Source organism: Cornus florida, unplaced genomic scaffold, assembly GCF_030987335.1.
Source record: "Cornus florida cultivar Cherokee Brave unplaced genomic scaffold, ASM3098733v1 CherokeeBrave_3.0.0_Hap2_Chr04, whole genome shotgun sequence".
NCBI lineage: Eukaryota > Viridiplantae > Streptophyta > Magnoliopsida > Cornales > Cornaceae > Cornus > Cornus florida.
In genome coordinates, this window is record NW_026775574.1 from 27,157,455 (window position 1) to 27,172,719 (window position 15,265).

The 15,265-nt window shown below is 34.5% G+C and overlaps 1 protein-coding gene across 16 annotated transcripts; it reads right to left on the reverse strand.

Moving 5' to 3' along the window:
• Positions 1-670: 670 nt before the first annotated feature.
• LOC132303043 (uncharacterized) lies at positions 671-15,265 on the reverse strand. Of its 16 annotated transcripts, none has more exons than XM_059800099.1 (16): positions 14,740-15,220; positions 14,582-14,614; positions 13,477-13,542; positions 11,785-11,845; positions 8,639-8,707; positions 8,231-8,339; positions 8,055-8,108; positions 4,955-5,017; positions 4,821-4,886; positions 4,592-4,633; positions 4,413-4,469; positions 3,037-3,261; positions 2,500-2,797; positions 2,302-2,343; positions 2,126-2,179; positions 671-1,101 (listed from the first exon to the last, which is right to left on the reverse strand). In XM_059800099.1, the coding sequence occupies exons 5-12, from the start codon at positions 8,693-8,695 to the stop codon at positions 3,125-3,127; spliced, it is 585 nt and encodes a 194-aa protein (XP_059656082.1). In that variant the 5' UTR covers positions 8,696-8,707; positions 11,785-11,845; positions 13,477-13,542; positions 14,582-14,614; positions 14,740-15,220; the 3' UTR covers positions 671-1,101; positions 2,126-2,179; positions 2,302-2,343; positions 2,500-2,797; positions 3,037-3,124. The 16 variants fall into 16 exon arrangements, with proteins under 16 accessions (XP_059656082.1, XP_059656081.1, XP_059656078.1 ...); XM_059800098.1 differs by having other exon boundaries at positions 2,500-2,804; XM_059800095.1 differs by having other exon boundaries at positions 2,500-2,844.

A 15,265-nucleotide genomic window follows, 5' to 3' on the forward strand; every position in this document is an offset into this window, starting at 1 on the left:
AAACCTCTTTTCCACCAAGTTTCATTTAATTTAAATTTTTAATTGAGGGCCCCTTAAAAAAGCTAATAAAATCAAACAATTGTTATAACATCATTCACAACTTTTTTTTGGTTTAAAAGGTGTCATACTTTGACACATATCCACATCAAACAAAGAGATAAATTGAAATATTTATATATTTTATAGGTATAAATTGCAGTTCAGACAAATAAATTCAAAATGAACACGTCATTTGCAAGTATTGTTTATAAAATAATCCAAGCATTTGTAATTAAAGCCTAATTATAATGGCCCATTTTTTTATAGAAAGTTTAATGGGGATGGCTCTAGTGTCACATCAGCCCGAACTGGGCCTGGTCCTGGGCCAGCTGTGGTCCTTTAGTTACTTAAAAAGAAACATGACCAGCCCAGTCCTACCCAAAAGGACCAAAACACAACCAACCCATATTTTATTTGGTTTGGTTGGGCAAGGGACGTACTTACTGGGTCCCAGTCACACATGGATTGGGTCAGTCTATACCCAGATTGTCAAAAAAAATTATTCCATCACTTGGAGAATTCACCAGGCTTGAAGTTTTCTTCACTCACCTGGAAGGAGATTCTATTCTGATGGTCTTAACCCATAAAATTACACGAATCAAATCTTAATACCATGCAACAAAAGACGATATGTTTAAATTGTGCTTAAATTAACCGTTGGTCAAAACTTGCACACAAAATAATACATCGTCTATTTTTAAATTCATCTTTCATCTTCAGTCTAACCGACTGGTACACTTGCACACAAAATAATACAGAATCCAAAAAGAGATTTAAGTCTCATGTCTTCAAAGTAAATGATAGAACCACAACAACTTACCAACAAAAGCCCCAAAAAACGATTCCGCCAAGAGGTCTTTCCCTGCAGCTCAGTCTTTCCCTGCAGCTCGATTCTGCCAAGAGTGTCTACCATCGTTTTCAGCTGCTTTACAGATTCTCCCCCCACATTAAAGATTCTTTTGCCAGCTTCTTTGATTCATATTCGTCAAGGTAGGTGAGATACTGCAGGCCAAAAGACAATCCGGCCACGACCAGAGCTACAAATTGGATCCACCACGGTATCTGTACCAAGAATAAAATCACATTCAATAGTCAAACATTTCACTAAATTTCACTAAATAGACAACATTTCTAAGAAGCCAGTCTACCATATATATTATAGGTATCAGGTAACCCTCAATTTCAACTGACAAATTATTGATATGGAGAAGAAACGGAGAGGTAGATTAGAAGAGGCCTTATCATGTGTGATCACAACCATTGTTCTTCCATAAATAAATTGAACCACAAGCTCCAATAGAAAAGTTTTCAAATAACAAAAAATAAAATAAAAAAAAATCAAAATGAAAATTTGAAGTATAATCTTTAATTTAAGTTCGAAAAATAACCAAGGTACATGAATTTAATTGAAGGTTTAAGTGGGCTGCACTTCCCTCACAATTTATTTATGGTAAGGGCAAAAATAATAATCATAAGCATGGAATGTCAAAACTTGTCAACTCTTCAAATTCCATATTTACAGACTCTAAAATCCATAATATGACTTCAAGAAGCTCCCAACACTACGCAAGATCCAACTGACCAAGGTTTATACTCGGTTATTGATAATAATCTGGTTTTTATTCTTATCAAAATAAATAAATAAATTAATTAAAATAAATTAAAAAATAAAATAAAATTGAAAACACACATGCAAAAAGTTACAGATAAAAAATTGAAAATGCCCTGAAAAATGTACTTACAATAAGTCAATGCTAAACACTTGAAGTGGACTGTTGGCTATTATACCAAACTGTTTGGAGGAGCTAGTCATACGATTGGTGAGGATCTGATCAGCCCTAGACACATGATCTCAGAGAAAGAGGCTAGAATGCTTGGGAACAGAGTGACTGAGAATGAGATAAAGGCAGTGGGGATGGTGTTCACTGCAGTGTTTTGGGCCGGTGGGAATATCAGCTGCAGAGGTGGCTAGAGTTACCTATTTCTAGATTCTTGATGCCAATTGTGTTTTAAAGGTTTACGGTTTTAATTACAATTTATTTCAATATAGAATTCAGTAAAGAATAGGTTTAATAGACAAGATTACCAAAGGTAGTGTTGAACTTGAACTCATCATCAGATCTTCCATCATCAGATCCTCCTGAGAAGTAATAAATTTAGATAATTAATATATGTATGAACATTATGCCCCCGCCTATGTAATAATAAATGCACAGAGAGTGAGGGTTTTGTGGTTTGTCATAGTAGAAGTGAAGAGGCTACCTGAATTAGCTTGTCCAGACATTTCTGAAGAATGCAAGACCACTGTCAACCAAATATTCAGGGAAAGTTTTGTTATATTAAATCATTATTTAACTATATAAACAACAATGAAGTAAATAACAATGAGGTGAAATATTAAATCATTATTTAACTATATAAACAATAATGAAGTAAATAACAATGAGGTGAAGAAATTACCAGATCTATTTTGTGCAGAATCATTTCCCTAGTATACCACCGAAAAATGGGGACAATGGCAGAGAAGAAAAACCGAAAAATGGGGGAACCACCGAAAATGCACATTAGGATTAGGCGGAATGGGATGGAGAGGCTTCCATTTGTCCAGAAATGGTGTCATGGTGGGAGAAATAAGAGAAGAACGTCTCAACATTGGGGAGGGAATTGGTAGATTCCGGAATCTACGTACAAACAGGAGAGCTTTCGTTGCCATTGTTGGAGCACTTTTGGAATTTCTTGAATAGCAGTCGAGCAGCCTCTTGAATCTCAAAGGAGTGGCGTGGAGCAGAATGTGAGATTCATGACCTAAACAATATAAGGATTTTGATAATAATAGCCATTGGATCAAATTTGATCTGATCCAATGGCCACAAATATAAGGGTATATAAACGATTGGTCTAACCGACTGCCAACTTGCACACAAAATAATACAGAATCCAAGATGAGAATTAAGTCTCATGTCTTCATAAGTAAATGATAGAACCACAACAACTTACCGAAAAAGCCCCAAAAAGCGATTCCACCAAGAGGTCTTTCCCTGCAGCTCAATTCTACCAAGAGTGTCTACCATCGTTTTCAGCTGCTTTACAGATTCTCTCCCTGCATTAAAGATTCTCTTGCCAGCTTCTTTGATTCATATTCGTCAAGGTAGGTGAGATACTGCAGGCCTAAAGACAATCCGCCCACCACCAGAGCTACAAATTGGATCCACACCACGGTATCTGTACCAAGAATAAAATTACTTATCAAAAAAAAAAAAATCTGTACCAAGAATAAAATCACATTCAATAGTCAAACATTTCACTAAATTTCACTAAATAGACAACATTTCTAAGAAGCAAGTCTACCATATATATTATGGGTATCAGGTAACCCTCTATTTCAATAGACAAATTATTGATATGGAGAAGAATCATAGAGGTAGATTAGAAGAGGCCTTATCATGTGTGATCACAGCCATTGTTCTTCCATAAATAAATTGAACCACAAGCTCCAATAGAACAGTTTTCAAATAACAAAAAAAAAAAAAAATCAAAATCAAAATTTGAAATATAATCTTTAATTTAAGTTCGCAAAATAACCAAGGAACATGAATTTAATTGAAGGTTTATGTGCAATGGCTGCACTATTTATATATATGGTAAAGGGCAAAAATAATAATCATAAGCTTGGAATGTCAAAACTTGTCAACTCTTCAAATTCCATATTTACAAACTCTAAAATCCATAATATGACTTCAATAAACTCCCAACACTACACATGACTCAACTGACCAATGTTTGTACAAGAGTAATGCTCGGTTATTAATAATAATCTGGTTTTTATTCCTATCAAAAAAAATAAAAAAAATTACCCAACTTGAAAACACATGCAAAAAGTAACAGATAACAAATTGAAAATGCCCTTAAAAATGTAATTATAATAAGTCAATGCTAAACACTTGAAGTAGTCTGTTAGAGAGAGTCTGTTAGAGAGAGACCACATCCTCTCCGAGTATGTTATTAAAGTGGACTGTTGGCTATTATACCAAACTGCTTAGAGGAGCTAGTCATACGATTGGTGAGGGGATCTGATCAGCCCTAGACACAGGATCTCGGAGAAAGAGGCTAGAATGCTTGGGGACAAAGTGAATGAAAATAAGATAAAAGCAGTGGTGATGGTGTTCACTGCAGTGTTTTGGGGCCTATGGGTTGAGAGTAATGCAAGACATCACAAAGGGTGGGAATATCAGCTGCAGAGGTGGCTAGAGTTACCTGTTTCCAGATTCTTGATGCCAATTGTGTTTTAAAGGTTTACGGTTTTAATTACAATTTATTTCAATATAGAAGTAATATAGAATTCAGTGAAGAATAGGTTTAATAGACAAGATTACCAAAGGTAATGTTGAACTTGAACTCATTATCAGATCCTCCATCATCAGATCCTCCTCCTGAGAAGTAATAAATTTAGATAATTAATAAATTTATGAACATTATGCCCCCGCCTATGTAATAATAAATGCACAGAGAGTGAAGGTTTTGTGGTTTGTCATAGTAGAAGTGAAGAGGCTACCTGAGTTAGCTTGTCCAGAAATTTCCAAAGATATCAAGACCACTGTCAACCAAATATTAAGGGAAAGTTTTGTTATATTAAGTCATTATTTAACTATATAAATCAACAATGAAGTAAATAACAATGAGGTGAAATAATAAATCATTATTTAACTATATAAATCAATAATGAGGTGAAATACTAAATCATTATTTAACTATATAAATCAACAACGAGGTGAAGAAATTACAAGATGTATTTTGTGCAAAACCATTTTCCCTAGTATTATCCCCATTTGGTGGTACGTCTCCAGACCCTTCAGAAGAAAAGACAGTCAACCAAAATATTCAGAAAATCAACTATATAAACAAGTGAAGACATTACCAGAACTAGCAGAATCCTTTCCCCCAGTATTCCCATTTTGGGGTGACTCATGTCCAGACCCTTCTGAAAATACAAAAGACCGTCAACCAGAAAATCAACTATATAAACAATAATGAAGTCAAGAGATTACCAGATCTGCTAGCGTCCCCATTTTTGGGTGGTTCAGCACTGAACCAGCAAAAAAGCGCAGGAATGGGAGGTGCAATGGGATGGAGAGGCTTAAATGGTGTCATGCTAGGAATGGGAGAAATGGGAGAAGAAAAACGTCCCAACATAGGGGAGGGAATTGGTAGACGACGGAACCTACGTACAACCAGCAGAGCCTTCATTGCCATTGTTCGAATCGCAGAGGAGCAGCTCTTGAATCTCAAAGGAGCTCCTAAACAATGAGGGCGGTGTCTAAGATTGTGCCCTGTAGTTACTATGGATTATCAAGATTTTGATAATAATAGCCATTGGATCAAATTTGATCCAATGGCCACAAATAGGTATATAAAAAGGTAGGCGGGGCGTAGTCCAATTGTTATAGCATTATACAGTGGTGACCAAAATTTCATTGGGCCACTTTCTTATAAGGTTTGGTGCATAATTATATTGCTTTTAAAACTAATCACAAGGTTTGGTGCATAAGTAGCAATTTTTGCTAAGATAAATAAATTGCAAGTGGGGATGTAAAATTACTCTTTAGTTTGAGGAAGGGTTTTACAATCTTTCAAATTTTTAACTAGTGCTTGACATTGGTCCAATAACCTCCATTTCACCTAGGTCTATACACATTTTACATTAATCTTCTTCTCTTTTTTTTAATATTTTCTTGATATTATGTTAATGGCTAATGAAAGAGAATTATTATTATTATCTTTTTAATTTTTAGACAGCCCAATTATATATATATAGCTCACTTAGTTATAAATCACCTCAACGAGTCTGGTTCAGGTTCATACTCCATGATTTATACTAATTTTACCTCAAATTGTTCATCGCAGTTCATTTTAAGGTTTTATAAAAATTTATATATTTAATATATATCATAACTTATGTTTAATATAACTAATTTACATCAAAGGTGGGCCTAATACTACAAGCCAAGCTTAAGGCTCTTGTTATCATGGCAAAAATATAATGTTTTAGTCTAGTCACATTAGTCGTCACTACTGCTAAGTCCTACAGAAACTTTTGAAATGCATAATTTCGAGTTAAAAGCTAGAGTGTGAGATATATATTTTGTAATTGACTAATTTCGTTGTCAAAACAAGCCCGATCAAGTTGTAAAATTTTGATTCAGAATTTCAAGATTGAAGATCAGAAGTAGATTTGAAGAAATTCAAGCGTTCATACTTTAATACACACTGAATGATGAAAACAATGCTTTAGAAAGGTATAAGAGTATGTAAGAACATTTAGGAAGTTTTGGAAGGTTGAAACACAACTTTTAGGAAGTTTTTAGATTCTGCCCAACTTGAACAGGTTCAATATTTGAGGCTCTGTGGAGATTTTCAAGACTGGTCATCTTAAACCAGTTCAACAATCTTGAACCGGTTCAAGAATTAAAAGGATTCTTCAAATTTTACACTGGCCATCTTGAACTGATTATACTTTCTCGAACCGATTTAAGGTCTTCAGACAGCTTTGGTAACTTTAGTTTCCTGATCTGTTTTCATTCCTATTTGGTATAGACTTCCTTCGAAAATCCTATGCACGAATTTGACTTGATTTCCAAGTATTCTTATGTCTTCCAAACTTCTGTATAATCTCTCTTTCATTCAACATTGAGGTATGACTTTTAAGAACAAAAATTCATTATTTAGAGAGAGCCTTTTGAGAGATATTTTTCAGAAAATCAAATCTGATTTTTCTGATTTTATTTTTGAGAGCACACACACAAACACAAGAGTGATTTAGTAGTGTTGTTCTCTATCTCATCGGAATTGGAGCATAATTGAAGATTCAGAGATTCCGAAAAGCAGATCTATTTCTTCTACATCAAATTTAGATCTTGAATAAAATCACATTCGATAGTCAAACATTTCACTAAATATCACTAAATTGACAACATTTCCAAGAAGCCAGTCTACCATAATATTATAGGTATCAGGTAACCCTCTATTTCAACAGACAAATTATTGATATGGAGAAGAATCATAGAGGTAGATTAGAAGAGGCCTTATCATGTGTGATCACAGCCATTGTTCTTCCATAAATAAATTGAACCGCAAGCTCCAATAGAAAAGTTTTCAAATAACAAAAAATAAAATAAAAAAAAATCAAAATGAAAATTTGAAGTATAATCTTTAATTTAAGTTTACAAAATAACCAAGGAACATGAATTTAATTGAAGGTTTACATGCAGTGGCTGCACTTCCCTCTCACAATTTATATATATGGTAAAGGGCAAAAATAATAATCATAAGCTTGGAATGTCAAAACTTGTCAACTCTTCAAATTCCATATTTACAAACTCTAAAATCCATAATATGACTTCAATAAACTCCCAACACTACACATGACTCAACTGACCAATGTTTATACTAGACTAACGCTCGGTTATTAATAATAATCTGGTTTTTATTCTTATCAAAAAAAATAAAAAAAATTACCCAATTTGAAAACACATGCAAAAAGTAACAGATAACAAATTGAAAATGCCCTGAAAAATGTAATTATAATAAGTCAATGCTAAACACTTGAAGTAGTCTGTTAGAGAGAGACCACATCCTCTCCGAGTATGATATTAAAGTGGACTGTTGGCTATTATACCAAACTGTTTAGAGGAGCTAGTCATACGATTGGTAAGGAACTGATCAGCCCTAGACACAGGATCTCGGAGAAAGAGACGAGAATGCTTGGGGACAAAGTGACTGAGAATAAGATAAAAGCAGTGGTGATGGTGTTCACTGCAGTGTTTTGGGCCCTATGGGATGAGAGTAATGCAAGACATCAAAAAGGGTGGGAATATCAGCTGCAGAGGTGGCTAGAGTTACCCGTTTCCAGATTCTTGATGCCAATTGTGTTTTAAAGGTTTACGGTTTTAATTACAATTTATTTCAATATAGAAGTAATATAGAATTCAGTAAAGAATAGGTTTAATAGACAAGATTACCAAAGGTAGTGTTGAACTTGAACTCATCATCAGATCTTCCATCATCAGATCCTCCTGAGAAGTAATAAATTTAGATAATTAATATATGTATGAACATTATGCCCCCGCCTATGTAATAATAAATGCACAAAGAGTGAGGGTTTTGTGGTTTGTCATAGTAGAAGTGAAGAGGCTACCTGAATTAGCTTGTCCAGACATTTCTGAAGAATGCAAGACCAATGTCAACCAAATATTCAGGGAAAGTTTTGTTATAGAGGCTACTTGAATTAGCTTGTCCAGACATTTCTGAAGAATGCAAGACCAATGTCAACCAAATATTCAGGGAAAGTTTTGTTATATTAAATCATTATTTAACTATATAAACAACAATGAAGTAAATAACAATGACGTGAAATATTAAATCATTATTTAACTATATAAACAATAATGAAGTAAATAACAATGAGGTGAAGAAATTTCCAGATCTATTTTGTGCAGAATCATTTCCCCAGTATCCCCATTTGGTACATGTCCAGACCCTTCAGAAGAATGCAAGACCGTCAACCAAATATTCAGAATATCAACTAAACAAGTGAAGAGATTACCATAAGTGTTTTGTGCAGAATCTTTTCCCCCAGTATCCCCATTTTGTGGTGATTCATGTCCAAACCCTTCTAAAGAATGCAAGACCGTCAACCAAATATTCAGAAAATACTATATAAACAATAATGAAGTCAAGAGATTACCAGATATGCTAGTGTCCCCATTTTTCGGTTTTTCATCTGTGCCAGTGTTCCAATTTTTCGGCGGTTCAGCACTGAACCACCGAAAAATGCTGAACCACCGAAAATTGGGGACAATGGCAGAGATGAAAAACCGAAAAATGGGGGAACCACCGAAAATGCACATTAGGATTAGGTGGAATGGGATGGAGAGGCTTCCATTTGTCCAGAAATGGTGTCATGGTGGTAGAAAAAAGAGAAGAAGAATGTCTCAACATGGGTGAGGGAATTGGTAGATTCCAAAATCTACGTACAAACAGGAGAGCTTTCGTTGCCATTGTTGGAGCAATTTTTGGAATTTCTTGAATAGCAGACGAGCAGCCTCTTGAATCTCAAAGTAGCGGTGTGGAGCAAAATGTGAGATTCATGACCCAAACAATATAAGGGTTTTGATAATAATAGCCATTGGATCAAATTTGATGTGATCCAATGGCCACAAATATAAGGGTATATAAAGGATTGGCAATGAATTAGCGTAGTCCAATTGTTATAGCATTGTATAGTGGTGACCAAAATTTCATTGGGCCACTTCCTAATGGTCAAGTGAGTCCAAATACAGCACTGGACCCAGTTACTTACGGGTTGGAGAAACAGTAGGCCGTGGATCCATGCAATATAAGGCCAGCGACTCAACTGTGTGGAGACTTGTGTGAATTTTTTCTGCTTGGTTTGCAACTCTGAGAATAGACTGAAAATAGAAAATTGTACAAAAAATTCTGATTCAGTTTTTTGAGAACTCAGTTATAAAAAGACTTATTTTCATAGAACTTGTCTTTTATAGTTCTCAAAAAACAGATTTTTGTTCTCTGAATTCTTGAGAACTGTTTTAAGAGTTACAAACCAAACATACTCTGACATCGTTGTTCATTTTATGTTTCTAGTGCTTCCTCGTCAAGACACGGTCCTACACGTACAGAGCATCCAACACATAATTTTGGGAATGTAATTGCCCCCAAACATAGTCCCCTGCGAATTATTGTTGGAATTGTCAAGGGAGGGGTAACCCAATCACAACCAACTTCAAAAAATGCATTCCTCGATGATTTTTGCACTTCTTGAAACAAAAAATGGTCGGAGACGGATGGATCACCTTAAATCGGTCCTTGGGTTTAATAATGCCTGTTTAACTAATCTGGTGGGTCGTGCGGGTGGCATTGCCCTCTGGTGGAAAGATGCGGTTCACTTAGAGGTGCCGGACCAGAATAATTTTCATATTAAAGCTTTGGTTCACCCGCAAAATAAAACACCTAGGACCTTTCCATAATTTATTCGAGTACAATTGACACCATTCGTGCATCACAATGGAAATATTTAGAACAACAGTCTCAATTTTGGACGACGCAATTAGTGCTTATAAGTGATTAATGATATTCTCTATACATCTGAGAAGTGTGATGGGCCAGTTAAGACAAGATGGCGTTTGCGTTCATTCCAATCTTTGATAGAGATATGCAATTTGGGTGATTTAGGTTATGCAGGTTATCCTTTTACTTGGAATAACCAACGGGATGGTCGAGTTAATATCCTGTTGGATACTAGTCATAAAAAATAGTGTTTCAAGTGTGAATGAAACTTGTCTGCAACTAAATTATAGTTGGGTGCATAGATGCAACTCATTTTCTATACTAGTACTAAAATGCAAGAAGATGAGGTAATTAATAATCAAACAATGCAAAACAGTACGAATTGGAGGCTACAAGTTTATATAGTGAAGCTTTGAGTTTGAGCTTTTTTAGCAAGTGAAAGTACCTAATATCATATCCATAACAGCACTTTGGTTAATATTATGGGTGCTCTTGAAATACTTAAAGAGATTATGGTTAATTTTTGTTTAGTCCTTCTAAAGTAGAAAGTCAAGGGTTCAAGACCCCATAGGGCCAAGTGTGGTGGTGTGATTGTGTTTCTTACCAATGTACCCAAAAAAAAAAAAAAAAAAAAGTGCTGAAAGTAAGGGAGATAACTAAACAGAAAATTCTTAAATATCAGGATGGTAATGACAGAAACGCTTTAAGAAGAAATTCAAGCTTGTAGAACAAAAGATGCATGCTTATACTATTGTACTTGCTCCATATTTTTTTTTTTTTTTTTGGGTATCAATAAGAACCGACAAGTAATGCTCAAAATTTCAATAGAGTGATCTGATTGTAACATAAGCCCTTCGTACTCTATATTTTTTACTTCTTAGAGCATTAGATTGGCTCAAAATTTGACTTGGTTAAGCTACAAAAACCGTCAAAATTTGACTTGGTTAAGCTACAAAAACCGTCAAAATTTGACTTGGTTAAGCCCTTCATTAGTGCATGTTTCAGCCAAATCTAGCACATTAGTCATACAAATTATTTTTGAAATATTTTCAAATACATAAGAAAGAAAACAAATATAATAAAGCACCTTAATTAACAAAATAACAGTCCCAAAAACAAACCTATCTTTTTTCTGATTCCACTCGATTCAGTGACAAATTAAATTAAAATTGCATAGTCTCTTCTTTTTCTTTTTCACAGATAAAATTAGGGTTTAGAGAGATGAAAAAGATGAGAGCCAAGTAGATAAGTCATATTGCACACCATTGTTTCAGAATTTCAGGAACTGAAAAATCGTGTCTGAAGTGACCAAATATTCTTGTAACTAAAAGAATTAGACACTAGGCTCAATAGTATGTCTTCAACTCTAAATTTCCTTCAATTTTGAGTGCTTTGACTTAATTTAAGTGCATCAACATATTATCAACATCATCAGTCGTCATCACTAGAGTCAACGTTGACATCAACATCCTCATAACGTTGACATTAACATCCTCACCTAAAATCGTCATCTAGAATCACGTAATCCTCTTGCATAAAGATACATTTGATTAAGACAAACTGAAAAGAGACTTCCTATCATAATTAGTCATTTTAAAAACAACATCACTGCTACAATAGTAAGGGTATTTATATAATTCAATTAGCTAGGCAAAAAAAACATACCTTATTTACTTTTTGCCAACACCACCCATTCCCATCAACTCTCTTCTTTCAGAAAAGAAACCTATATTATTAGGACAAAAGAGAAAAAGTTTTAAAGGCGTTAATAAACTTGTAAAACATATATTCTGAAATTGAAAACTAAACTTCCAAGTCTTTAATTCCCATTAATAAATTGTTTGAGTATCACATCATAACAATATGGGTTAATTACACTCACACCCCCTAAGGTTTGTTCTATTAACAGCTAGATGAAACTTGGCTCATTTTTTAACATGCACACCCCATGTCAAAAATATCATCCAAACAAGCCTTTAAAATGCAAAAAAAGATGAGTTTGCCCCCAATCTTTAATTCATTTTAATAATAAAAATAAAAATATATATCTCAATTTGTAAAATGACAAATTTGTCCCCATTAATTGAAGTCCTCTGTCCGTAATTACCCAGCGATGCCCACAGCTTCTCTTCCCCTCCCTCTCCACTGGTTGCCACCATCTCTCCTCAACAACGGCTGCCGCCTCCACCCACCACCACCATCTCTCTTCACCCATCGTTACCATCTCTATTCAATCGCAGCCACCATATCTCTGCACCCACTGCCACCATCGCTCTCCACCCACCGGTGATTACCGTATCACCATCTTTCTTATCATTACCAACATGGTTGATCCGTGCGGACCGTGCCTATAGGTGGCCCAATAAGCCGCTGTGAGAGTAAGGAGGAGGTTGGTTGTAGATGGGCAGTACAAGTAGGAAGTGGATTGCAGCGGTGAAAGTTCCAATGAACTAGGGTTTGTGAAATTTTCTAAAGGAATTCGGATTGATTTATGGTTTGCAGACTGCGGCGGAGGTGACAATGAAGGAATTGTTCCTCTCATTGTTCTTCTTGCTGTTTCTTCGAATTTAGGTCGGAGCTTTCCCGGCGTTCAAGATTCTAAATTGATGACCGACGACTCTTCATTGTGTATTATATTTGTGTATTAATTATCTGTGTGTGTGACTAACGTGTGATTGTTCTTCTTGGTATGTGTTTGTGCGTATGTACGTATATGTGATCACAAACACACTCAATTCTTTAACTTTCCTTTTCAGCAAATATACATATATCCTTCAACAATCATACAAACAATATATAGATATGCAGAAACACAAGCATCCAAGTAAATGATTTCTAATATAGAAATATATATCTTTATATATTATTCGTTTGTGTTTGTGTGTGACTCTCTCTAATGGGATTTTTACATATGTGTATATATAATATATCTATATACAGGATGAATTTGATGATTTATGTATTTGCGGGTGTGGAGGGGTGTGAAGCGGTGGTGGGGCTGTGAGTGGTGGCGGTGGGTGTGATGGTTAAAAAGGTAATTTTATTATTTAAATAGGACAATTAATAAGTCAAAGGGCAAAATAATCAATTCACACTGTGTCAGATGTGGTAGGGGTGTCTTTGTTAACTTTAGCAAACTTGAGGGGATGTGATTGTTCAAAAAGGGGTTAAGTTTCATCTATTTGTCAATAAGTTAAACCTCAGGGGGTGTGAGTATAATTAACCCTAACAATATTATATAATGAATGTAGAAACAAAAACAAAAACAAAAAATCCGTATGTGAAACATGAATAAATAAACGTAACCAATAGCTAAAAACGCCAATTAAAATTTTAGAAAAAGTAAGAGTTTGTTACCTGATGACTGAGGAGGCATGTTTCTCGAACCTTGTTCTTGCTAAATGTTAAGGCCCGATGCTAACCCTAAAAATAAGAAAACACTCAAGTTGTGTGGAAGAGGTTTCACAATCTCACTCATAACAATTAAAACACTACCATCTAAGTATTATTTGTATCATGTATTAACCCAACCCAACTATGCTTTCAATCGAAATGTTGGACACCTATCCGTAGAAAGAGGTGTAATTACGGATAGGTGTGATTAGCATATATTATACTCAGCTCTTATGTTAAGTTAATCCAATAACAAAGTACAATGCATCAGTTTAGGAATAATCTTCAAAATTAACAAATCAATAACCTGATATTCTAGATTCTAATAACAAAAGAAAATCAAAAACCAAAATTTGAAAATAAAAATATGGCAAGATTGAATATATCCTTCAAACATTACACAGACTGTATTTCTATGTGAAACAAAACATCCCGGATTTCTCAATTGGGTGGGCCAAATCAAAATATATCAACCAAAATCAACTGTTATTTAATTCAATTTTAGTTAACTAACAATGTTTCTTTAGACAATTGACTGATTAAGGCATAGAAAATCCTATTTGGATAATTAATAAAAAAAATTACCAATTTTTTTCTGAACAATTCACCACTCAGTACCCTATCTCTTCTTTTGACCAATTTACTAATCCTATTTGAGAATCTACTAGTGGAAGCAGAGTGTGAGGTAGTTCATGGAGCCCCCTTCCAACACTATGGAATTCACTCAAAAGCATGCTTTTTGTAAGTATTTTAATTTTCAAGAAGTAACTTTAGAGCTTTACCCTATATTAAGCACTTTTGCTTGTCAAAGTTCTTGTTATGATTTTTTTTTTTTTTTTTAGTTCTGAAAAGAATTCCTTCTTCAAAAAGCTTGGCATTTTGATAAAAATTCTTTCAGATTCAATCTCTGCAGATTTCTAATCCAATTCAGATTTTTTTTTTTCTTTTTTCATGCCCAGATTAAAATTTTATTGTAAGACTAAATTGACACAAAATAAAAAATAAAATAAAAAAAATTACAGAAATAGAAGTTATAAAAACAAATATATATATAGATTACGGGGATTACCTCAAAATGCAATGCAAATTTTGTTACTTTATACTGTAAAAAAAAAAAATTATTTAAAAAAGATCATAAAATATTTCACCAAATAGGATTTAGTTTGCAAAACAAGAATTACAGAGCTTGATTAGTTGATTTAGAAAAGAAAAAAAACCCATACATACAAGTTAGCAGTTGCAGAGAGAGAGGGGGGCAAGCTTGAGAGTTGAGAGCCAGTTGCTGAAGCTTGCGAACGGGGAACCCGAACTGGAACAGCGGGCGATGGAAACTGAAAGGTATGGGTTTTGATTTTTTGAACAATCTGAAATCATATGCCGATATGGGTTTTGAACTTCTGATTCTTGCAGACAGATAGATAAAACTGAACTATATGGGTTTTGAACTTCTGATTCTTGTAGTTTTTGTAGTTTGCAGTTACAGAGAGAGGGAGGGGGCAAGTTCAGAGTTGAGAACGAGAATAGAGATGGAGGCGATTGGAGAGCTGAAATGATTTGCCCTAAAAAATATCGTGAATCTCACATTTATTTTACAGACTTCAAAACTCGTGATCCCAAAACAAAGAAACCCTAGCAGGTTCTTAGCGAAAAGTAAAATTGTCCTAACGTTTTTTTTTTTTTTAAAAAAAAAAAATTGTCCTAGACGTTTCAGAGGTCTTTATAGCAACATTTGACCTAGTGTAACTCTTTCTCT

What these genes read in the sequence shown, in the direction of transcription:
- LOC132303043 (XM_059800093.1), bottom strand. Translation starts at nt 8,695, where the DNA reads ATGAATCACCACAAAATGGGGATACTGGGGGAAAAGATTCTGCACAAA. An exon ending in TTCTGCACAAAACACTTATG is followed by an intron (nt 8,340 to 8,638) that starts GTAATCTCTTCA and finishes TGCATTCTTCAG; the next exon opens with AAATGTCTGGACAAGCTAAT. An exon ending in CAAGTTCAACACTACCTTTG is followed by an intron (nt 5,018 to 8,054) that starts GTAATCTTGTCT and finishes TTGTATTTTCAG; the next exon opens with AAGGGTCTGGACATGAGTCA.